General features: G+C 51.0%; 1 protein-coding gene across 1 annotated transcript in view; it reads right to left on the reverse strand.

Moving 5' to 3' along the window:
- B4GALNT3 (beta-1,4-N-acetyl-galactosaminyltransferase 3) overlaps window positions 1–22,991 on the reverse strand; it is a 65,761-nt gene that overhangs the window by 892 nt on the left and 41,878 nt on the right. Inside the window, exons 3-19 of the mRNA XM_074167440.1 lie at window positions 22,329–22,406; window positions 14,853–14,948; window positions 14,250–14,340; window positions 13,269–13,369; window positions 12,850–12,917; window positions 12,223–12,301; window positions 11,746–11,812; window positions 10,125–10,268; window positions 9,593–9,702; window positions 8,566–8,666; window positions 6,640–6,716; window positions 5,074–6,085; window positions 3,272–3,570; window positions 2,726–2,879; window positions 1,934–2,006; window positions 1,290–1,443; window positions 429–555 (exon numbers count right to left, since the gene is read on the reverse strand). Of these exons, the coding sequence (XP_074023541.1) occupies window positions 429–555; window positions 1,290–1,443; window positions 1,934–2,006; window positions 2,726–2,879; window positions 3,272–3,570; window positions 5,074–6,085; window positions 6,640–6,716; window positions 8,566–8,666; window positions 9,593–9,702; window positions 10,125–10,268; window positions 11,746–11,812; window positions 12,223–12,301; window positions 12,850–12,917; window positions 13,269–13,369; window positions 14,250–14,340; window positions 14,853–14,948; window positions 22,329–22,406 (2,831 nt within the window). The remainder of the gene's footprint in view (window positions 1–428; window positions 556–1,289; window positions 1,444–1,933; window positions 2,007–2,725; window positions 2,880–3,271; window positions 3,571–5,073; window positions 6,086–6,639; window positions 6,717–8,565; window positions 8,667–9,592; window positions 9,703–10,124; window positions 10,269–11,745; window positions 11,813–12,222; window positions 12,302–12,849; window positions 12,918–13,268; window positions 13,370–14,249; window positions 14,341–14,852; window positions 14,949–22,328; window positions 22,407–22,991) is intronic.

A 22,991-nucleotide genomic window follows, 5' to 3' on the forward strand; every position in this document is an offset into this window, starting at 1 on the left:
AATTGTAACTGTACCCCATGATATTTAAATGTCTCTCTAACAGTTGCTTGTCTGAGCAATTGCTATGCATAGCATGGGAAGCCTGAGGGTCCCAAACCAGCCCCACTGTGCACTGCACTGCTTGAAGAGGACAAAGTCTTCACAGTCACCAGTGCCTGATCTGCTCGGGCCCAACCAGCAGTGTGGCTGGAAGGCATCAGGACATGGTGCCTCTATTCTTTTATCAGTGGCTATGGTAGTGTATTTTGGGTCCGTTCACCTACTAGGTTTGAGGTCAGAACATGCTCAAAGATTCTCCCTCACCAACCAAGCTTATGGTGACATTAGTCGCTTAGTCTCCTCAGGTCCCCACTCCCATGGTTCTTGGTCCTCCAGGATCTAATGGGTCTCCCCTCCTGAGCACATGAATGATGACAACGAATGCCTACCTGTCCAGGAGTTCCCAGTCCTCTCCTCCCCAGCGGTCCCGAAACTCTTTTGTGTTCATGCCTCCAATCTTGTCCAGGTCAGACTTGTATATGCCCAGGAGACCAAACCCATTCACCTCCCAGTAACCTGAGGACAGCATAAAAGAAGCACAGGCATGTTGGTGCTTTGAACCATTGATGACTCCAGTAGGGCTGCTGGAGCGAGACTCAAGCTACTTCTAGCATGACGTTGACATCAGAGAGCCAACTCAGAACTAAGGCAGAGCCAACCATATTTAAGCTTCGGGAAGCATGAAAGGCTGGTAGACAGATGGCATGGGCTGCACTGTGAACTTGCCAGCAGAGACTCTAACATCTGTCTGGCAGCATAGTACCTAATGTACATGGACTGTCCCAGCTTCAAGGGGTTGTCCCTGTTCCTGCATGGCTCAGGATGGCCACCTTTGTCTAAAGGAAATCCTACGCTCAGATGATCTGTGTTACTTTTCTCCCTCTGACTTGGGTTGGTTTCCCTCACCCCTAGGCTACCAGCTCTCCCCAGGACAGGCTTGCCCTCTAAGCAAAGAGAGAAACGGACAGAAAGGAGTAAAGGAGGGGTTTTCCAAGGTCCTCAGATCCATAGAGACCCCTAGGAGACAACCAGGAGAAACGTCATATAAAGGGCTCTGCTGGCTCTTTGATCTCAAATTCCAAGTACCTGACACCATCAAACCCCATCCTATGTCTAATGCAATCTCACCTAGGGGCCCTGGTAAGCTCCAGACTTTGATAGCACTGGAGAACAAATCTAGAGGTGGCAAGCACCCTTCTCCTTTTCCCACTCCCCGAGGTCTAAGCCACGGAGATTCCACTCCCTCTTACCGTCAGGCCACTGTGGGGACATGCCACAGTGCAGCCTCATGACCATGGGTGCAAAGGCCATCTTGCCTTCCACACAGTGCTTCCGGATAGAATCAATGACTCCAGCTGGGAAGTGGATGTGGAGGTCACACAGGAAAATGATGCTATGCGGGTCCTGGCACCGGTTGGGGAAAAAAATACATTAACTTTAAGTAAGTCCTGAAAGGCAGGAAAACAAAAGATATGGGAGTGAATTAAAGAGCCATCTGTTGCTAAATCAGAAATGGAAGTCCTAGGGGATGCCAAAACAGCCTTGTTCATTGAACTTGCTGTTCAATGGTGGGTATGAAATACTATGACTAAAAATGACTATGGCACGAAATACTATGACCTGGCAAAGCCAGTGTCATAAAGCTGCTACTGCTGATTTCCCTCCTCTCTGATAGTCCCAGCAGGTGGGCCAAGAAATGAATGGACCACAGGCTTTGTAGAGTAAGGGAAGAAGAGACCCTTACTCTGAAGGGACAGGAAACACATCTATGTTTGATCTGGTTTGCTAGGCTATTTCCTTCCCTAAAACCCAGCGTGTTCAGTATGAACAGCAAGAAGTAGCACTGGCAGCATACTAGAAACTTTCCTGTTGACCCCACAGCCCCCAGGCTTACCGTCACGAGGTCTATCCCCGCCTGCAGCCCAGCAGAACGCTCAAAATTCCCCGTCAGCTTCAAGTACCGATAGCTGTGGGTCAGATGGGAAGGAGAAATTCAGTGTGTGCATGCTGGTGGGTGGGTGGGCATCACACTGCGGAGCCGCCCCCCACCCTCACACACCCTCGCAATAAGGAGGAAAGCCTTTGCTGTATGACTGTGCAAGCTCAGTGCTGCTCTAGGGCCCAGTGTGCCCTGAGGGCCTTCGCACTTATGCAGCAAGGACATGGCACTCCCTAGCAAAAGTCTTTTCAGCTCTAGTCCAGCTCTGTCCTAGGACTAGACCTATTATTGGGAACCCCTGGACATAAAGAAAAGGATCAGCCAAGGCTGGTTCAGGTCAGACTAAGGTAAGCCAGAGAGCTGTTCCATCAACTGGAATCCCCAGAGGTCTCCACACTCTGTGTCCCATTTCTCTTGTCTTCTCTGTCCTCCCTGTCCCATCACTTCAAGACTTGCTTTCTGTCCTCTCTTGCAAACTTGAACAAAAGCTAGGAGAAAAGAGATGCATCTGGATGGATGACTACAACAGGTATTGCCTTACAGTTTTGTAACACTATTATATGCAGTATTCATGCATGTACATTATAACAAAAATACATGCACATGTATATGCAAGGTCTGGATGGATGTAGTTTTTGGGTTTCCAGCTGCGGAAGGCTGTGGGAGTTCAACACATAGAGACGGGCAAATGTGCTGTTTGCCGGCGCACGCATGTGAGCAGGTTTTTTGTGACCAAGCAGTACTCACCTGTGCAAGTTAGACCTTTTCAGAGCCTTCTCTACGTCCATGTCATCGCTGCTGTAGTCCGTAATGATGACGTTGAAGTATGGATCCTTAGTGACTCGGAACAGCTCTTCCATGTCAGAGATGAACTGCAGCACCCAGCGTGCCTGGTTTTTCACTGGTTGTATTGCAAAAGGGAGAGAATCAAAGCAAAATTGATTTCACAGATGGCATGGCTTCTCCACAAACAAGGCTTCTTGCCTCCCCTCAAACCCTCCTAACCTTGCAGGGATGCTGAAATAGGCTCAGGCTGAAAACCTGGACCAAAGAGCCCAGGAATGAGTGTGGGTTCTTTCCCAGAGTGCGGCAAGAGTTTTCTCCAAGCTTACAAGCCATGGGAGTTTGAGCCCTCTTATAATTCTGAGGGGGTTTAACTTGGAGAGAACAGAAATTGGAAGTGACCCAAATAAGACAGCTGAGGCTGGCCCAGACCCGCTGTTCAGGACTGCCATCATGGGAACCACCCATCGTGCCTTTCCCTGATGTCCCGGGGAGGCAGGTCCCCCTTACCTGGCACCACGAAGTGAACCATGGCCCGGTGGTTCCAGGAAAAGCCCTGGGGCCAGCACAGCTCTGGCTCGTTTGCCGCAGCCATCAGGTGCCGCCGGCGACCCCACGCCAGGTTCCTCATCTTCCGCTCCTCCTCCTCATCGCCACCAACGCCCTGCCAGCCCCGCGCAAAGACATACTCGGAGAAGCGGACGAGCCGCTGTCCCTGCTCCAGCAGCTCCAGCTCCAGCAGGTAGCGGCTGCCCCGCATGCGGTCCTGGCGCTTCTCCACATTCACGATACGCTGCAGCTGAAACCGCCTGCAGGAGATACAGCTGGGGTGGCCACGGCCCCTGTACCCCAGCCCCTCTCCCACCTCCAGCCCACTCAGCTCTGCCAGGCGCTCTTTCCTCCTGGCTAGCCCAAGCCTTTTTGTCCCCAGCCTCCCCCCGCTTTGCTGCGTCGCTTCCAAAGTCCCATGGGAAGGTTTAGCACCTGTTTCCTACATCCACAAGCGTGTGGGATTAGATCTGGGATTCCAGCCAAGAGAAAATAGTTGGCAAGGGAAACGAAATAAAGGTGACACAGAAAATAACAAATGTGTCTGAATGATTGTAGGGCTGGTAACAGTGAGTGTATTCAACACCTCCTACAACGGTCTTGGCACAAGGAGTATGTTTGGGCTAGTGAAATTGGCTGATGACAGCTTATCAGCCAATAACATGGAGTAGGAGTGAGCAATCATACAGTAAAAACTGGGGTGAGCTGTAGGTTCAGAATGGTCAAAACAGGATGAAATGCCAGGATCCTTTCAGATCATAACAAGAGTTTCTGCTGTAAAATGGAAACTCGTAAGTAAAAAATGCTGAGAAAAACTTGCGGGTACTCATCAATTACACCATGACTGTGACTGATGTGGCCCTGAAAAAACAAGAGATCTTAAGATGCAGAATGAGAGTTACTTCCAGCAGAGATTGGGAACTAGTAACAGCCATTCTATAAAAAAACCAGGATACTAGTCACTTATGTACAGGAATATTATGGAAATAGAGGCTAACTCAACGAAAAGGTCATGCGCTGGATTGTACATCTGTTTGTCATAAAGGCAATCAAGATGGTAAGTCTTGAGAAGAAAAAGAACCATATCAAGACCATGTAGAAACAGAGTACCATCAAGAGCTGATCTCCAGTGGGTCACCAAAGAGGCGAGGAGCAGAAACACCTTCCCAAATCAGTACTAGGATCTAGAAATCTAGCTAGTTTTAAGATGGAGGTGCACACATTCAGATGATTAGTGTAGGGTACTTGGTTGTCTCTGAGGTCAGTGTAGTGATCCACGTTATCTGATAGGTCTCCCTTCTGGTCCTATGTCCTAAGTGATTGACAAGCTGAGACATGGCAGACATCAAACCACAAGCACAAGGAGCTCCAGTCCCACTTCATATCAGCAGAGTTTCTTAATCTTCAGCTGGTAAAATGCTCTTATGTGCTCTCAATACCCACGCTGCTCAAGGAGGAAGCCAGCAAAAGGCCAGCAATGCCAGCTGGATGGAAACCTCCAATCTTTCATGTTTACTGCCACCAGCTCTTGGAGGATGATATTCAGCCCCTAGACAAGGTCTGGCGTCCAACAATTCCCATTTCTCAGCCAAAAGAGGTCTTTAAAACCTAGGTTTTTATGCAGATTCCTTGCCTGAAGTCTTATTTCTCGTATCTAGTTTATCCCCTGATTTCCACTAGCTCCTCACATGACATGTATTCCCTGTGCAGTGTGGTACACCAGCTCTGGGACACTGCCCCTTAGTTTTTACACAGTGCCTTACCCTTTACTCCTCTGGTTGAGCTTCTTCAGGAAGACACGTGTGACTTCCAGGGCCTCCCTTTCTCTTAGCAGCAAGTTTCCTGACGTGTTGCATTTCAGGTCAATCCAGTCTGTGCGCAGCATATGGAAGTCCAGGTTGCTCATGCTGAAGGTCTGCTCCCAGTTCACCGCCTGGTCGAACACTGGTACGTAATCAAAGTCCTCCTCATCTTCTTCCTCTAGCTCCCCATCCACCTCTTCCTCTTCTTCTTCTGCCGCTGCAGGTCCAGACTTGTCCTTTACAGGAGATACCATCTGCGCCTCTCCCTCACCCATGTCCCCTCCATTGGCCGCCTTCTGCTCAGCAATGTAGGTCTCCACTTGATTCAGCCACTGCGGCAGCCCAGGCTGCTGACTGGGGCTGGCAGCGCTCACAGCATGTCTGCCGGCTTTGCTAGAGACTCGGCCTCCTCTCCTGGCTGGCATGGCACTGGCTGGCTGCAGCCCATCTTCACTGGTACTGAGGTCTCTTTGAGGTCTCAACCCTTTGGGAATTGTGACCCCTGAGTTCCTGGGGTTGCTGAGAGGCTGCTGCCTTTGAGACACGGTCCTAGAAGGAGGGTTTGCCTTTTTGACAGGTGCTCTCCCCTGGATGGCCCTGGCGTGCTGTGGAGGGCTCCTGGAGTTGTCTTTGACGCCAGTTTTTAAATGGGATCTCTTCATTATTGGGTTCCCCTCTAGGCCAGCCTGGCTGAGGCTTTGGTTGGCAGAGGCCAGCGTGGCTGATTTGACACCAGACCTCTTCATCCTTCTTCTCTGTAGCCCCTCTCCTGTGTCACCACCCGTCACTGAGAGAAGGAGTCGACGACGCTCCTGGATGGAATAGTCCTTGTGAACTTTATCACTGACCACTACACTGCTGGGAGCGTTGCCTGCCGGCTCTGCCCTCCCCGTGCCAGAGCGTCTGGGAGGGCTGGTAGTCCCTGCGTCCTGCTCCATGTACTGCAGGTCATCCAGGTTCTCCTCCTGGGAGCCTGCAGGAGTAATCACAGTTACACGTCTGGCATCCTCCCGCTGCTTTCCCTGTCCTGACCCAGTCACCCGCTACTTCTCGCCTCATCTCAGCGTTGTCTCTCCTGCTTAGAGGGACAGGGATGCTCTTGCAGATAGGAGCCATGCTCTTGCTGGTACCAACCTCCTCAGCAATTAGCCAGCATTTGGAGGGGTCTGGCTTTGCCTTTAGCTGTCGGTCTGGCCACAGCTTTGCAGGGCAGGCGCGAGCATCGGCTGCCACGCTGCACACCTTTGGCTCTGTCACTTCTGCCCACATTTTGCAACTCAGCTAAGCTGCGGGCCCGAGAGGTAATTGTCACATTGTCAGTTACAGCCCACTGTTTGGTGACCTCCCAACCTGCCTTTAAGAGAAGTGAAAGTGGCAGCAAAAATCTCCCAGCCACGGCAATCTGGCAGGGAAGGACTGTGACTTCCTTGGTACAGAAAGTCAACAGCTTCTTTCAGCTGGTGCTGGAAGATCCCACACAAAAGTGACAGATAAAGGGATCCTCTGGGCTGAAATAAGAGCCCCTACCTGGCAGCTCAGTCTTTTCTCCAGAGTCCAGGCTCTTCTCCGGCCGATCCATTGTCATGTACTTGTAGAACCCAAATCTGCAGAGGGAAGGGCAAAATTCAAGTTTGATGAAAGTTACTTTGCCCTCTCCAAATAAATTATGGCCACTGCTCCAGGGGTGATGGTCCATTACTCTGATTACATCCACCCAGCATCTCTAGATCCTCCTTTCCCAGCAAGTCATAGGCTATCATCATCTCTATCTTTCAAATCTTTGGGCAATCAGATCTTACTCTGCACTGTCAAAGACATCAGCTTTCCTTGCTTATCCTTGTCTCTCAGACACTTTCTCATAAGCACAGGAGGAAATCTCAGTATAAGTACCCTGAAACACTTCTTTAGTCTCCCTTAAGCTGCTCCTTAAAGCTCACTAATGATGTAGTGCTCACAAATGCAAGTCATCATGCTGCAAAAGCAGCTCAGGCAGGTAATTGCAATGATCTCCCTCTCTCTTCTCTCTTACCACCACTGTCTGTGTCCTGTCCTCGTGTCTCATGAGGTCGCGGGAAGCGATTCTACCCCTCTACTCTGCGCTCGTGAGACCCCACCTGGAATACTGTGTCCAGCTTTGGAGTCCTCAACACAGGAAGGACATGGACCTGTTAGAACGGGTCCAGCGGAGGGCCACGAAGATGATCAGAGGGATGGAGCACCTCCCCTATGAAGACAGGCTGAGAGAGCTGGGGTTGTTCAGCCTGGAGAAGAGAAGGCTCCGGGGAGACCTCATAGCAGCCTTCCAATATCTGAAGGGAGCCTACAGGAGAGCCGGAGAGGGACTCTTTGTCAGGAGATGTAGTGACAGGACAAGGGGGTATGGTTTTAAATTGGAAGAGGGGAGATTTAGGTTAGATATTAGGAGGAAATTCTTTCCTGTAAGGGTAGTGAAGCACTGGAACAGGTTGACCCATCCCTGGAAGTGTTTAAGGCCAGGCTGGATGGGGCTTTGAGCAACCTGGTCTAGTGGGAGGTGTCCCTGCCCATGGCAGGGGGGTTGGAACTCAATGATCTTTAAGGTCCCTTCCAACTCTAACCATTCTATGATTCTATGATTCTATCAGGCTTTTGGGAGGGATTTCCAGGACTGTTTCCCTCCATGCATACTTGATGCCAAGCAAAATGGACCCCCAGTTCCCAAATCCTGTCACAATACAAATGATTTGTCAAAGCAATAAACCTGGGTGGCACCTTCCAGCCCATGGCAGCCACCTTCTCTATCTTTCACTATGAACCCCAGTTCCAGGAGTGCCCTCCCAAACCTACAATATGATCTGTTGTTCCAGCCCTCAAAATAGTCCTGTAGGGAGGAAGAAGATGCTGAGCACAGGGAGGCAGGTCAGTTATCTCACTGGGAAAGTGACTCTCCTTATCCTGCAAAAAGAGTCCTCCTGAATGGACGGGGGGGTCCTCACACAAGGTGTCTGCGTGTGGCAGGGGGGATCATGCAAATGGCAGATCCCTCGCAGGGCCACTGCCAGACTCCAGTGAAGATGAACAACATGCATTTCTTCCCCCAGAGAGATGCCTGGTGGTGAGCGTGGTTTGGCTGTCACAGCGAAAGCCATCAGAAGGCTCCAGCTGCTGGCAGGCAAAGCTTGCTGGAAATGCACTCCCTGATGTAGTGGAACAAACACGCTTTGACCCAGCTACTGGGTTAATAGAGCAAGAAAAGCAGCAGCAGTTTCCCCTTGAGACCTAAACATATTTTCACTTAAAGGGAGCATTAAGTTATCGAAAGAAACTAGAAAAGCTTTAATGTTTCACAAGGCTTAGGGGTTCTTTAAGAATTCGGAAAGTCCTACAGAATTGATTATGAAATTCTCCCCCAACTCTAGCCTTCAAACCATCTCCTCCCTCCCTGCTAGTAAACCCATATTTGCAGCATCCTACCTTTCCAAGTAATAAGGGTTTTCCTGATAGAAGCATTTGTTGTCTTTCTCCATGTGGCTCAGGCGGCTGTAATCATTCGGGTAAACAAAGGATAAATGAACCTGGGAAAAGGGAGGAAAATAAAGTAAAACCCTCATAAATGCTTGGTATCAGTCACAAGGTGACCTGGACACCGTTGCAGGGTGACCAGCCCTTTTGAGAACGAGCAATGGCTGCTCACTAACTATTTGCCGCTCCAAGGCACCTGGTAGCAGGCTGTGAGAATGGAAAACAGAGGGAAGCGTGCTGGGATATGTGCATGGGTATGCCTCTTTTTCTCTCTGTCTTGGCATCTGTCTGTCCATCTCTGTAACTGTGCATTTAAGTCCTATAACAGAACGAGAACTAGCTGGGAGAGAGGTGGGCAAGTCCTCCTGAAAAGATGCAGGGGATCACAGGAGCCCAGAAAGCTTGAGGGGAGACCCCCAGGCAAGGCTGAGGGAGCTGGGGCTGCTCAGGATGTGAGTCCCCGGGGGAGTGCAGGTTTGCCCTGGCATCCAGGGAGGGCAAACTGTGCTGGTAACCTGTCTCCAGCAGACCTCAGAGTCTGCTCTGCTATGCAGGGGATTAATCCCTGATATGTTGCCTGCCCCACAAATGTGAGCTCCCCCTCAAGACCAGTTTTAAGCTTGTCAGGGGCTTTAGTAGTCCATACAGACTACAGTTCATCCCATGGAGAATAAAATCCTTGGCCACTGTGAGGTTCCGGGTGAAGGCAAGCTCAGCTCTTTGGTTTGAGGTCTGAGGGGCTCTGTAAGACACACACATACGTGTACCCCAGTGAAATCTGTGAGCAGAGCACAGCACCCATCTCCCTTTTCTTGGTGTTGCCCTTTGGCACGTCCTGGGATACAGAGACCTGAACAGCAGACGGTCAAATCTGCCCCAGAGCTTCAGATCGGTGGAGAAGCCCTCATGGTTAATGGGGTCTCCCTCCTTTCTCCTTGTTTGCCGCTGGGCAAGTACCTGCTTAAGGAGTAAAACTTACAAACTGGAGTCCCTGGTAGCGCTGCAGAGGAAATCCATTCACCAGGTAGCTGGGCTTGTACGGGCAGTCTGGCAAGGCTCGGCGCACACGAGACTTGCTGAGCAGGGGCACTGAGAAGAAGAAACACGGAGGCAAGCGTTGCTGGAGAAGCCCTGCTGTAAACGATGTACCAGCTTAGCTACTGCAGTGCCTGGTTTCTATTTAGCCATGTGAAATACTAACAGATACATGAAGCAAACTATCTTTCACAGCTCATCTCTTTACATTGCTCTACGCTTTACATTGCACCTACACCAAAATATTACGCCCAGAGATGTCGCGTGAGCTGGATGCCAAGAAGAGGAGCTGGGTTTAGTCTGTGCTGTGTCTCCTACAGAGACTGATGCTGGATACTGCCCCTCTCCTCCGCACTGGGAAGAAAAAAGTGTGGCCTTTGATACCTGTAGCGTAGGAGGACAATCTTTCTTGGCTGTGGTACTGCACGTGCTGTGACAGGCTGCAGCTACTTCCCCAAGTGCTTTGCAAGTCTTACCTTTGTAAAGAGTGTCCCGGGGGTCAGGCTTCAACATGTCAGCTGGGTGTGCCTTGCTGCCTGCGTTGTCAGCGGGACGGCTCGTGTGACTGGCCAACGTCTGCGGGATATGCCCAACCTCATCCATCTTTAAGAGCGTCTCGTCTAGAAACCAGAGAGAGAACGGAAGGGGGAGGAAGGGCTAATTTCATCCCTTGTCCCAAAAAATACCCTTCCCCAGTGTCAGCCCTTTCCAAATGGCATTATTAGCATTAAGTTTATTTTAAAAGGAGATAGAAAAGATGAAAGGGAAGAGAAGCTCGAGGAGCGGAGCTTTCTCCTGTGCTGGAAAAGGAGCAAGACCCTCGGGTGAGGCCTTTAGTGGCTGAGGAGGATGATGCTCCAGCTGGAGAATGGAGGTCAGGAGCAATAGGAAGCTTAAATTCAAGACTGGGTATTGGTTATGTTTTTTCTTTGGTGCTGCTGCCAGTGGACGTCATGTCTCCGTGGATCTTACTCTGAGATGAGGGGAACCGAATAAATATCCAGGAGGGAAACGCAACACGCTGCCAAGGGCACTGGGATTACTGCTAGCAACTTTTGGGTATTAAACAACATGGGAACCCAGAAGGAATGGGATGACGTGATACAGCCAAAGGCTGATACGGTAGAGGGAAACACTGTATGGGCAGAAGGTGACAGATAAAGATGAGACTGCAGCACCGTGCCCAGAGATCTTTCAGGATGTGAGTCCTCCCTTCTACAGGGAGTTAATAAGGAGAAAAGACCAGAAGGAAGAAGGATGGGGACAGAATGGAAAGCCTAGTCCTGGCCAAATGGCAGGTTTCAGAAAATACAGAAGCAGGTTGCAATCCAAGACACAACAAACAGATGTCTTGATTACATCAGGGAGTCTTCCATGGGCAAAAGTGTTGGCATGGAAAAATGCTCAGAGACGTTGGAAAGCAACAGTGGTAGATATGGAAAGGGGGAAGCTGGCAGACGAAAGCAATACTGTCAAAGCTAGATAAGAGTAAACAGGACTAAGGAGCTCCTTAACTGATAAAGGCATCACTTGATGTGCTAAGAAGGGTTTACAAAACAGGAGGAACTGGGCTGATGTGCTTGCTGCAATCCAGCAGCAACTTGAAGAGACTTGAGGCTGACATAGAAGAAAGCAGCATCCCCCAATATCGCTAGTGTATCCCATTGTGTTCAGCACACAGAGTGAAATCTCCTGGAAGCACTACAGTGGCCCCTTCTCCCTGGTCAAGTCCAGCTGCCAGCACACTCCCACAGCTCCCATGTTATGAGCCTCATGTTCCTCTGAGCTCTCTGCAGGCAACCTCCATCCCGTGTTACTTCCACATCTGGAGCAGTTCTCACCCTCGCAGACTCTCCTCTCTGCCCCTCCTCACCGCCTCTAGATTTCCCTGAAACAATGTTCCAATCCTACTTCCAACTCTCCTGTATTTAATAATGAGTCCAGAGATCTCTCTCCTGACCTGTCTCCACTTCTTTCTTGTAGTGATCTGTACACATGGTATTTGCCTGGCTAGACTATGATTCACGGTGAAACTCCACTGATATGTTTTGGAAGAATGGGGAGGTGCTCAGGGAAATCTGCGGTGAAGATACTTACTAGCAAAAAGGGAGAGGTACTGGGAGTCAATGACTTTGAACTTCGCTTCTGGGTCATTCAGTCTCCACTGGAACAGAGAAGTGGATTAAAATTAAGTGCTTATGGAGTTAATCAAGCCTGAACAAAAGGAACCGGCACAAGATGTTTTTTTCACCAGATGGGCTCGCAGCTTCCTCTTTCTCCTTACTATGACCGAGTTTATCTAGCAGCAAAAGACTGGGAATGAGCTGAGATCCCCCAGGACACATCCAAAGCACAGACCGGAGAGGGCAGAACTATCCCAAGCAAGCAGAGGAAAGGGTCCTGACATGTGGCCAGGACTATCCCACATAGAAGTAGGTAAGGGCTCTGGAAGGGATTAGATAAATCTCATGCAAAGAGGAGCTGGGGCCTGGGAAAGGAGGGAAATTGTTAACAAACATCATTCCTGAGCACTACGGGGATGCATATACAGCACGGCCATTTGCACAGACTCACTGCTACTTCCACATGGTCTGTTCCTCTGTCATCCTGCTTGTGCAGCACCTCAAAATAGTACCTGCCTGCAGCTGACAACCTGTGAAGAACAACGTGTCTGTCACCAAGAGCATTAAGGAACATTTCTTAGCTTGTCAGCAGACAATGAGTGGAGAGCAACCACACCCATGAAACAACCTAATTCTCAGCTTGAGCAGGGTTAGGACTGCCAAGAAAATCCAGATGCTGACAGCGAGATAGGTAGCTTCCCTTGTGCACCTGGAGCACTCCAGACCCTTCTCAGTTAATTCTGAATAACTCCCTTTCAGTCTTGCCTGCTGGCTTTTGGCCTCTGGAAATCCTGGCCAGTTCCACGGCAGGAAGCTCGGGATACAGTTCATACAGTGGAGTCTGGATCTGCTGGTGGCTGCTTCCTCCAGGGAAGAAAAATTCAGTGTTGCATTCCTGCAGTAAATCAGCAAAGCAACTGGCACAGGTGTGGATGTGTCACTTCAGCTTTGGCGATATCCCAGAGTAATCCCTTTCTCTATATTGCTAAATTCTTCAGAACAAGCCTGGGTTCCTTGTCTTTGTGATTTCCTGGCCATGTGCAGAAGTGGCTGGGAGCGAGGGGCTCTGCTCACTCACCTCACCATCTTTGACTGCTGGCTGTGAAATTTCCCAAACTCCCCTGGTGCGGTCCATTCCTTCCCTGTCTGTGAAGAGACAGAAAATGCTCTAGTTAAGTTGAGTTTCTGCCCGGGTTATTGCGCTGGGAATGATGAAAATTGAGCTACTCCTCCTGGTAAGTTGTCTGTGAGATCCACAACCTGTGGACAGATTTAAGTCCCTTTATCATGAACATGAGGCTCCCAACAGCACTGCCAACATGTAACTGGCTTAAGGTATGTCATATCATACCCATCTGACATCTGTGGTGGAGGTGTCTGCAGTTGGTCAGGAAAAGAACCTTGTGTAGTCCAAGGAAGTATGTGAGACAGGAAGGTCTTCATCCCCACAGAAACATTAAAGCCTTGATGGAAGAAGCCATGCAGCATGCACTGTACCTTGCCTACACTGGCCAGCAGCTGGAGACCAGAGGTTTTTTCATCTGGACTCAGCCAGAACTCAGCATTGTCATCCGCAGCAATGGCAAACTGAAACTCCCCTGTCGAGAGATGGAGGGAGTAAGTAGGGCTCTGGGGTGAGGGATTGTGTACAAAATGGATTCTGCTCCTCTAAAATGCTGTCTTCACCCTTTTTCCTGGTGAGACTATACCTTCACTTTTGATATTACCACCCCCACCCCTTTGACCCTCTCTGAATTCTCTAGCTCTGCTGTGATCGAAAACTTTACAGATGCAACTATCCCTCCCGCATTGGCTTCACCTGACATCTAACCTGGAAAGCTTAGAAGTCAATGCAAAGTCTCCCTGCCTCCCCTTTTGTTTCCAGAGCAAATTCTTGCATGAGAAGCTGCGTTTGGATGGAGGAATGTGCACATGGAGCCACGAAGAGAGACAGAGGTGCTTGACTCTCACTGTTCTGGCTGGGGTTATAGGGATGGCAGTTGAGAGCCAGGGGGACCAGGAAACACGGGTGAGTGCTAGCAGGCTGCTCTGGGCAAAAGCATGCAGCTGGGCGATACAGATGTCAGCTGCTGTCATATGGTATTCATGCACCCAGGGAGCAACAGGAACACAAATGACATCATGTACAGTCCTGCGCATGCGAAGGAGAGAGGAAAAGCTCAGGGAATGCTCGTGCCCACGTACACGCCATGGGGCTGTGTATTCATGACAGCATGGTTTTTCAGCTAGCACTTCCCATCTGTTTTCTTCTGTGCTTTTCATTCCCACCCTACAGGGGAGGCAGATGTATTTCACCCATGCCAAGGCCACAGCCTGTCACACACAGCTAGCTGGGCCCATAAGGGACCCGGTGTCGGGCTTGCTGGGGTGAAGGTACCAGTGTTCATTACCAGGAGGGGAGGGAGGGGCAGGTGAGAAGAGACACGAGTGACGGCAGAGCAGCCTCAGAGCCCTCACCATCAGTGAAAGGATGCAGGTAGCCAAATATCCGGAGACCATAGTTGGTCCATTTTGGGGACACAGCCAGCTTCTTCAGTGTAGTTCGTGTCTGAAGGGGAAGAAGAAAAAAATAATAAAAATAATTAGATGCGACAGGAACAAGAGGGAATGGAAAAATTCCTAGGACAGGTGGGTAGAGGGAAGTATGAGGTTTGCTCTGGGAGGAGGATGGGGCCCAGTGTGTGGGAAAGGCAGCGGGAAAGAGCAGGCCGGGTGAGAGACAAACTGGAGCAAGTGCTGCTGTGGAAGGGACAGCTGTATGGGGGATGCTGGTGAGATGGTGGGGACAGGATGTCGTGTTCACTAACCAGTTGGAGGGACAGCACCAAATACAGGACTCCTTCACCCTCTGTCTGAGGCCTGGCAGACCAGCATGGGTAAAACGAGTCTCCCTCGTGCAGCAGAAGAGCTGCCACCATGGAACCTTTGTGAAAGCTTCCTGCTCCCTCAGCAGGAGGACAGAGGAGGTGATGGAGAGGGACAGGGACAGGATGTGAAGGGAGAAGGGGCAATCCAGCTGGGAAACAGAGCTGTGAGAGATGGTGTCGCGGTCTTACTCACGTGGGGGAAGAGAGGGAAGTGGAGGTTTTTCCTGAGCTGCTCAGTGGAGCTGCCGCACCAGTCCTCGAACACATGCAGATTGGCCTGGCCCTGGAACTGGGGGGCAGAAGTGGGGCACCATGAATTGCTGTGTCCCTCCCCTGCACCCCTCCCCTGTTGTGCTAATCTCAGCCCCAGCTCTGGGATTAGAGCACTTCTGAGAGCAAAGGAAGATGCCACTGCTGCAATGGGTTGGTCTGCAGGAGACACGGGTCCAGACCCCTGTTTCTCATCTGCTGAGGGTTTGGAGTTGGCACAGGTGATAGTCTGAACGGTACCAGGGAACTGCAATAATGCCTGGGACATCTCAGTTAAGTGGCCGGGGTTCACTGCATTTTGCTCCATCAAGAAGGTGTTTAACCAGAGGCTGTGCTCTGAGGCCATGGTGTGGGACATGCTGTATGGTGGCTATAGCTCTCCATGATCCAGCAAAAGAGAGTGTAGGTCTTATGTCCTCCAAGAAGGTGTTTTGGACTCTCTCACCATTTCAGGGCTATTTTTCTGATCCTGTCCTGAGGAAGAGGGGACACCCTAGGAAGGGAAGATGGCAGATGCCCTTCTCAAAGCATGTCTGCGAGTTAAAGCTCATGGAGGATGGTGGGGACAGGGAGAGGGTGGCTCAGCAGGGTGGGGAGCAGCAGTGCAGGCGGGTCAGTGGACAGCATGGCCTCTGTGTGCCCGCAGACCCACAGAAATGCTGGGAGGAGTGGGGGTCCCCTCCTGGACAGTGTGGAAGGGTGTGCAGTGTGGGTACGGGTGGCTGTCCCCGTTACCCAGCCGGCCCTGCCAGGAGAGGCTGTTGGTGCCCAACGGAGACCTGGAGCACAGCTTTGCTGGGAAAAGCTTGCTGGCCACTGTGGGATTTCAGCGACACGCTCCTCAAGGGACAGACTTTCTTTTTGTCAGAGCCGTTCAGAAGGGAGGAGCTGGCTGCCCCCCAGCAAAGTCCAAGCTCTCTGTCTGCAACCACTGGAGCTGGATGCTGAAACTCTCCTCGCAGGATCAGCATCCAACAGCGGAGAATAAATAAGCTCTGGAGACTGCAGAAGTTACCTTAGATGGGGAAACGCTGAAGAAAGGAATAGGTTGCCTTGGGACTGGGGAGGTTTTGCTGTGGCTGCCTTGCCTATATAAGGGCTGTGCGAGCAGAGCTGGGGAAACTGCCTGAACAGCACCCAGATGTCTACAGATGGCAGCAAATTCTTAGTTTTTGCTGGGGAGTGTCTAGTTGGGCTGAAGCTGCATGGTGAAAGAGGCCCAACCCCTCCGTGCACTCCTGGCAGAGAAACTGCTTCATGGAGTTAATTTTCCCAGGATAGTGGGTTGGGGTTTCGTTTTGTTATAAACCGTGGCTCGAAGGAAGGACGCGGAGCAGACTTGGCCTGGCACCAGCTCGTGCAGTAATGCTCCTTGCGAGCTGTGGGCTTTAGTCATGCACGTGAAAACCATCTCTGTGTGCCAGGCAAAACACATTCACAACCACTGCTGTTCTTGAGTGGTCTCTCGTCAGCCCTCTCTCACTGGTGTCTGTGCTGCCAGAACTTGACTGATGTCTGCAAGCCCGTGTCATTCCCCGCTACTACCTCCTCTTCTTTTTTCCTCTGCTGGCATTCCTCAGCCTGGATTCTGCCCATCAGGCAAGAGGAAAAGCAGCAAGACAAAGTGGATGAAATTCCCCAGGGTGATGCTGCACAAAATCAGGGAGGAACTACACAGAGGGCTCGGGGCGATGGATGCAGCCAAGAGAAACCTGGGACTCTGCAAGGAGTTGCAATACAAATAAATCACTGCAAGTGTGACAAACACTGAATTGGAACATAATTGCTGGGCAGTCCCATGCCCCTTGGCCAAATCCAGGTTCACACCCAAGGGTCTTACACTGCTTTTCTCAGCCAAATCAAATAATGACAATTGCTGTTTCTTGTGGAACGTGAAGTGAGGTGAATCCACAGCGAGTCACTGCCAGAAACTGAGTCTTATGGCAGTCTGCTGTATCCACCAGCGATGCCGGTTTTTTGTCTCAGATAATTGTTTGCACACTGCAGACAGCAGGCTCAGATCTCTATCAAATGTAGAACAACACTCCCACACTGTGGAGAGGCTGGTGCTGCAGTCCCCTCCTGGCAAAGACAGACCCAGTGGATGTTCCTGAGGCTCAGGACTGCAATGGAGCTAGGCTGGCTTTGACATGGAGTAGCCCAAATGCCAAACCAGGTCTTTATGGGGGAAGTCCCAAAAGAGTGACTAGACTTGCTCAAATGTTTGCAGAGGAAACTTGGACCAGTCCCATTCTAATACAATACTTTACTGCGGAGTTTGGCAGTATTAGGGAGAGGGCAGCCTAGGAAAAAATATGGCAGACACCACTGTATTAGGTGCTCCATCAGTACTCTAAGAGATGGTCCCTGAGATTTCTAGCCTGACATCTCTCTCTCCAAAGTCTTTACAAAGCCACCTGAGAGAAGATTCTGGAAGGAGCTAATGAGATCGCTTCACTTTCCTGCACTCACAGCTATTAGAAATAATTAACTGGTAAATAATAAGCATTTCTTGCATGTGGTTTCAGAGTCTTTTCTAAAGCAACACATTTTCTTCTGCGCTACAGCAGCCTAAGTTACTCTCTGCCTCCTCTGAAAGGGAAAAGAAGAACATTATTGACAGATAGGTGCTGGCTGCCCAAAAGCGCTACTCTGGGACTGAAAACTGAGCTAGGCTTTAATTTTAGGCCCCCACAAGTCATCGGTGCAGCAGCTGTTTTGAAACCCTATCACCTCTGTCCCTCCGACTCAACTCATGGCTGCCCATCGCAAGCAGCTGAGAAATTCCTCTGTTTCCTATTTGGGCCTCCTCTGGAACATGCAGCAAAAAAACCTTGCTTGGGGCTTTTGCAGATTGCAGCAATGGATAAATGGCACCATCGTTCCCAATTCATGCACACAGCTGAGAAATGTCGACAGACTTTGTAAAACATGGCTACTGAGTTTGACTACCCCTCTTGGAACTACCTGGCCCTGATTTTCAAAGGGCTGCAAACTTAGGACCCAGTATGCAACAAGTTAAGTTCCCCTTCTCCCCTTGGAAACATCTGCTCTTAGAATTTTGGATAGACTGATTTGGCCAGAACCAGGAATAGAAGCCAAGAGTCTGGGCTTTCAGTGGGAGCTGGTATTACGCGGTCTGAGCCTTCCCATTTAGAGGGCTCCTCCTGCCCCTTGGCTTCCTCCCCATCCCAACCCCACCCCCCAGTTGCTTCTCTCCACCCTGCTGAAATAGTAGCACTGCAAGAACCCAGCTCGGATCCAAAATGGGCACAGGTCGTGCACCAAGGGCATGGTCAGCACGGCACGAGCACGAGCTGCTCTTCCCACGGTGCTCTGGGCAGGCTGATACCCTCCTGAGCACACCGCCATGGGCACAAAGCCACAGCGCTGCGAGGGGAGAGCCGAACCCTAACAAGTGCAGGGAGGTGAGGGCTGGGATGGGCCCTTGCTTTGGTGTTGATGCAGCAGCCTCCGTGGCTTCGGAGCCCCAGCACCGACCCTTCCCGCTGAGCGTGTTGAATTAGCACCCGCCTGCAGCCCTGGCTTTGGATTAAGAGACTTTGGTATTTCAGCTTCCTTCTAGCGAGGAATTTTAGATTATCAGCCCCTCCTAGGAAAACGGACCGTAAAGGTGGATCAGACACACAGAGAGCACAGACCTCTCTCCCTAGACCAAACCCCACCACGTCAAAACCGTCCCAGAGGGGTGTCACCACACACCCAGAAGCTCCTGGTGAGAAGGGACCCCCAAGGAAAAAAAGCAAAGCAAGAGGAGAGGCTGGGGCAAAGCAGCAAAGCTGGGAGGATTGCAGCAGCGGAGACACGACCTGCTGCACTGGAACTGGAGCAGGATGGAGAAAAGAGGTCTTTCCTAGTTTAATCCCGGGTGGCTTTGGCATCACGGAGGCAAATCAGCTGCGTAGCTGCGCACAGCCCAGGGAATGCACAGCGCCGGGTATGATAAACAGGGCACAGAGAGGGCCTGAGCCAGGGAAGAAAGGCGACATTGTGCTGCCGACTGGAAACTCCTGAGTTCATAAGACTCTTCTGTCTCCGCAGAGCGGTCGCGGCCCCTCCTCCTGCCTGGCCCAGCTCCCCTGACTGGGTGACATTCAGCAGCTGGGCTTCGCTGCAAGCTCTGCCGCGCCGGGCACTTGTGGGAATCCCTCAAGACAAGTTAGCAACAAAGCCCCCCTGTCCCACCGAGCCTTGACACTTGGTGGGCGCGAGCGGGCGAGGAAGGTACGTGGGCAGGGACACAGCAAGCAGCTGTGCTTTGTCTTTTAGTCCTCTAAGGGAAGGATGCTTCCTCCAAGGGCAGGCTTGGTAGGAGGAGGATGCCCTAGCACAACGCTCTGGTTTCGTGCAGCACCTATGCATCTATACAGGCGCTGCCTGCAAGGGGCTGTGCTCCTGGACGTCCCTCACACCTCCTTCCAGCAAGAAGGAAGTCCTGAGGCTGCGCAGACATGAAGAGGGGGAACACGTTTTATATGCCCCCCAGCGCTGCCCAGACCTTTGTCCTGTCAGAGCTGAGCAGAGGGTTTTGCAGAGGTAAATGAGAACGATCAGCCTAACCAGGCGCATTTCAGGAAATCCTCCCCCCATACCTATGGCAGTGCCAAATGGTGTCACTCACAGTCCCACAGCACAGGTTCAGCCCGGCAATAGCCAAGCACCTTTCTGAACTAATGAAACAAAATGCCTCACATGTCTCCAGCCTGAGGAGGCAGCGGGTGATGCCGGGAGCTGGAAGACTTTGCCCTGATGCCTGGAAGGGACAGTGGTGGTAGGGATCATGTACACGGGCACCTTGAGGAACTCAGGAGTAAGGCTGAACCCTGCCTTCCCCTATATGCATGGTATAACTTCATTAGGGATTTCCTACACACACACTTTTCCACCACATTTATCCAAGGTTGAAGACTTAAACTGCCGATTTCATCTGAAACTGGAAGAGGAAAATTGAAACCTGTCCTTTTTTGGCCGTGTTGGCTGCCAGCTAACCCTGCAACCTTTTCAATTATTTATGTTTGTCAGGTATATACCTCTCTATTCAAACAAAGCCCAGCTCCCTGACCTGTGGGAGCCAACCTGCCGCCTCTCGCCCCAGGAATCAGGCTGCAATTAAGTTCTTAGAGATGCTGCAGGGAGGGCACAATGGGATCATAGACCCTGGGTAATTAATTTGGGCAGAGTTACAGAAAAACTTAATCCCTAGGCCAGGAGAAATTTCAGCTGGTGATTAAGAGGACAGCAAACAGCTCTATACAGAGCTGTGCTCGTGGATCCCTCTCCATCTCCTGCAGCTGGCACTGGTGAACCGCTGGCCTTTGTTTGCAGTCAGGGTAGCTCTGCTGACCCTCTGGGTAAAGACAGTGATGCAGTAAGGGCAGGAAACTTTGCTTTATAGAGGCAAAGAGAAAACTGGTGACGGAATTGGGTGCTTCACAGGAGCATTAGAGAGCACAGCTGATGGGCGAGAATGGCAGGGCATATGAGTGGGGCTCCCCACTGTATCCACACTGTACAGGTATCTGTACGCCCTGGGACTCAAAGTCTTCTCATGGTGCATCTGCCACACATCACGTAACAGAGGGCACGGTGGGGAACTCCGGCACCCACAAACTCCCAACGTAGCCTGTCTGAGGCAACAGCACTCCTACCTGGCAGAGCTCTCCTCCCCAACAGGGAGCAGTGCAGGACAAGGCAGCACTTTGCCAGGTGTGGGGCCATCCCAAAACGCACATCTCAAGTCCTACCCCTTCCCCTTGGCCAGAATACCTCTCCATTCACTCCCCCCTTGGCAGCACCACACTGGGGCAGCAGGTTTGCAGGCTGGTGGGTGCTCTGACCAATGCCAGGGTATGCAAGGGTGAGAAGTCACCCCACCAGCCAAGCAGAGGGCTTTGCAGATCAGCCCTGTGCTAAAGACATACCTTCACCCAAGCCACAGTGCATACCGCCGAGTTGCATTGCTAACCTAGTAAAGGCTCATAGAATCATAGAACAGTTTGGGTTGGACGGGACCTTAAAGATCATCTTGTTCCAACCCCCCTGCCATGGGCAGGGACACCTCTCACTAGACCAGGTTGCTCAAAGCCCCATCCAACCTGGCTTTGAACACTTCCAGGGAAGGAGCATCCGCAACTTCTCTGGGCTTGTTACCCACACAGCAGGTCTCAAAACTAACATGCTTTTCAGAAATCACCAGGGAGGTGATCAGAGACATCGGGCAAAGCCTCAGAGAAGCTGGGGGATGCCATGCAGGGCCTGTATCACCTGGTGCTGTGGGAGAGGGGAGCAGTAAGAGCTCCCTGTGATCCCTGTGCACTGCAGCAGTCCTGGCTCTGATACCCCACTGGCCCTTTGCCAGCAGCTGCTCATCCGGGAGGCAGCCCTGCCTGCCCGCTGCCTGCAAGGCCCTGCAGCCGGAGGAAGCCCCCAGGCTCCAGCTGGGACCGGCACTCGCCAGAGCCGATGCAGCAGAACAGATCAATGGTCTGGTCTGGTTCTGGGCACTGGAAAGCAGCCAGCACCAGGAAAGCTTTAGCTCATGCCGCGGGGACTTGGACCATTCAGTGTGATGGCTGGAGGCACTTTTCCTCCACGGGCAGGTGATCATCTCCTGCCCTGAGCACAGGTGGGCAGGTGATCATCTCCTGCCCTGAGCACAGGTACAGCAGCCTGCTCCCTCCCCAGGGGAGCCACAGAGGCCTTTCTAATTTGTGCAGGTCTCTAATCACCTTGAGGAATTTAGTGAGCTGACTCCATTAGCTAAATGCCCCCTGGCTGGTGTCCCTCTCATTATCAGCAGGCTACATTGCTCCCTTATCTGAAAAGGAATGGTGAGATAAGGGAACAGGGGAGGAAAGAATAAACGAGGCATGAAGGAAACAAAGGGAATGTTTACCCTAGTCTTCAAGGGTCACCAGAGAAGGTCTCTGTTCATCAGAAGTGTCACTGAAGTGGAGAAATCTCTACGTATGACACACAGGGGCTGGATAGCAAGCAAATGCCAGAGCAAGAGTAGAGCATGACACTTCTGCATGCCACAGTCATGTATTTGCTTGTTGAATGCTTGGTCCTACGCGCTCCCAGCCCTGAATAAACTTCACCTTTTGGGAAGGTAGTGGGCTCCTGCTCTCAGGGAACTATGGGTGCATGCTTGGTGCCTTGATGGCTGGTGGAGACAAATTATCAGGAATCTGGACACTCCTGTCTTTCCAGATGATTACCCAGGTCTGTAAGTGTCATTAAGCCAGGAGGAGGTGATAAGGAACGGATTTCCAGTGAAGCAAATGAATTTCCAGGCAGAGGTCCCTGCCTTCCCTTCTCACTGCACAGGTCTCTAGCTACAGCTCCCTCATGCAAAACAATGGAGAAAGGCACTCACCTCTGGCATCCATGGGACAGGGTTGTCCACAGCTGCATAATTTGATTTATTCCTCCCACCTCTTTGCAGCTCTTGGTTCTGAAAAAAAGTAGAGGAAAAGTCAAAATAACCTGATAAATGACCCAGCACTGACACTTACACAAGAGAGCTCAAACCTGGTCACTAGAACATGTGAGAATAAAGCAAGTTGTTTTTTTTCCCAAGCTCCTTTTCAGAAAGACAGGACAATTATCATGGCCATACTGGGGGAAAAATGCTCCCTGGCTTTTCCGACAGGAAATCAGGTGAGCTACTGAGGGGAAAGGATACCAGCACTTTATAACTGTTTGCTAGCACAGAGTTAAAACTTAGGTCATTCTCCCTCTTTATTTTTTTTCCCATCCTTGTTTCAAAAAGGTCCAAGCAATAGTTCTTCCAACACTTCCTTCAGGCAACAGTACTGAGATGTGCTTCACTAGAGAGCTACAGACTCTCTCGTGACCTTTCATTTCTGCTTCCATCTTGCTTAATGCTACCTTCCTGTGCCACATACGCAGCCAGCTTCAGCCCACTGCTGCGGATTAGTACACCTAAAATAACTTAATTGACTACAGTGGAGTCATTGTACATTCATATTGCTGTGAGTCAGCTCAGATTTTGCCCTGTGGCATGCTCTCTTTCCTG

Source organism: Numenius arquata, chromosome 2 (genome assembly GCF_964106895.1).
Source record: "Numenius arquata chromosome 2, bNumArq3.hap1.1, whole genome shotgun sequence".
NCBI classification, from domain to species: Eukaryota; Metazoa; Chordata; class Aves; order Charadriiformes; family Scolopacidae; genus Numenius; species Numenius arquata.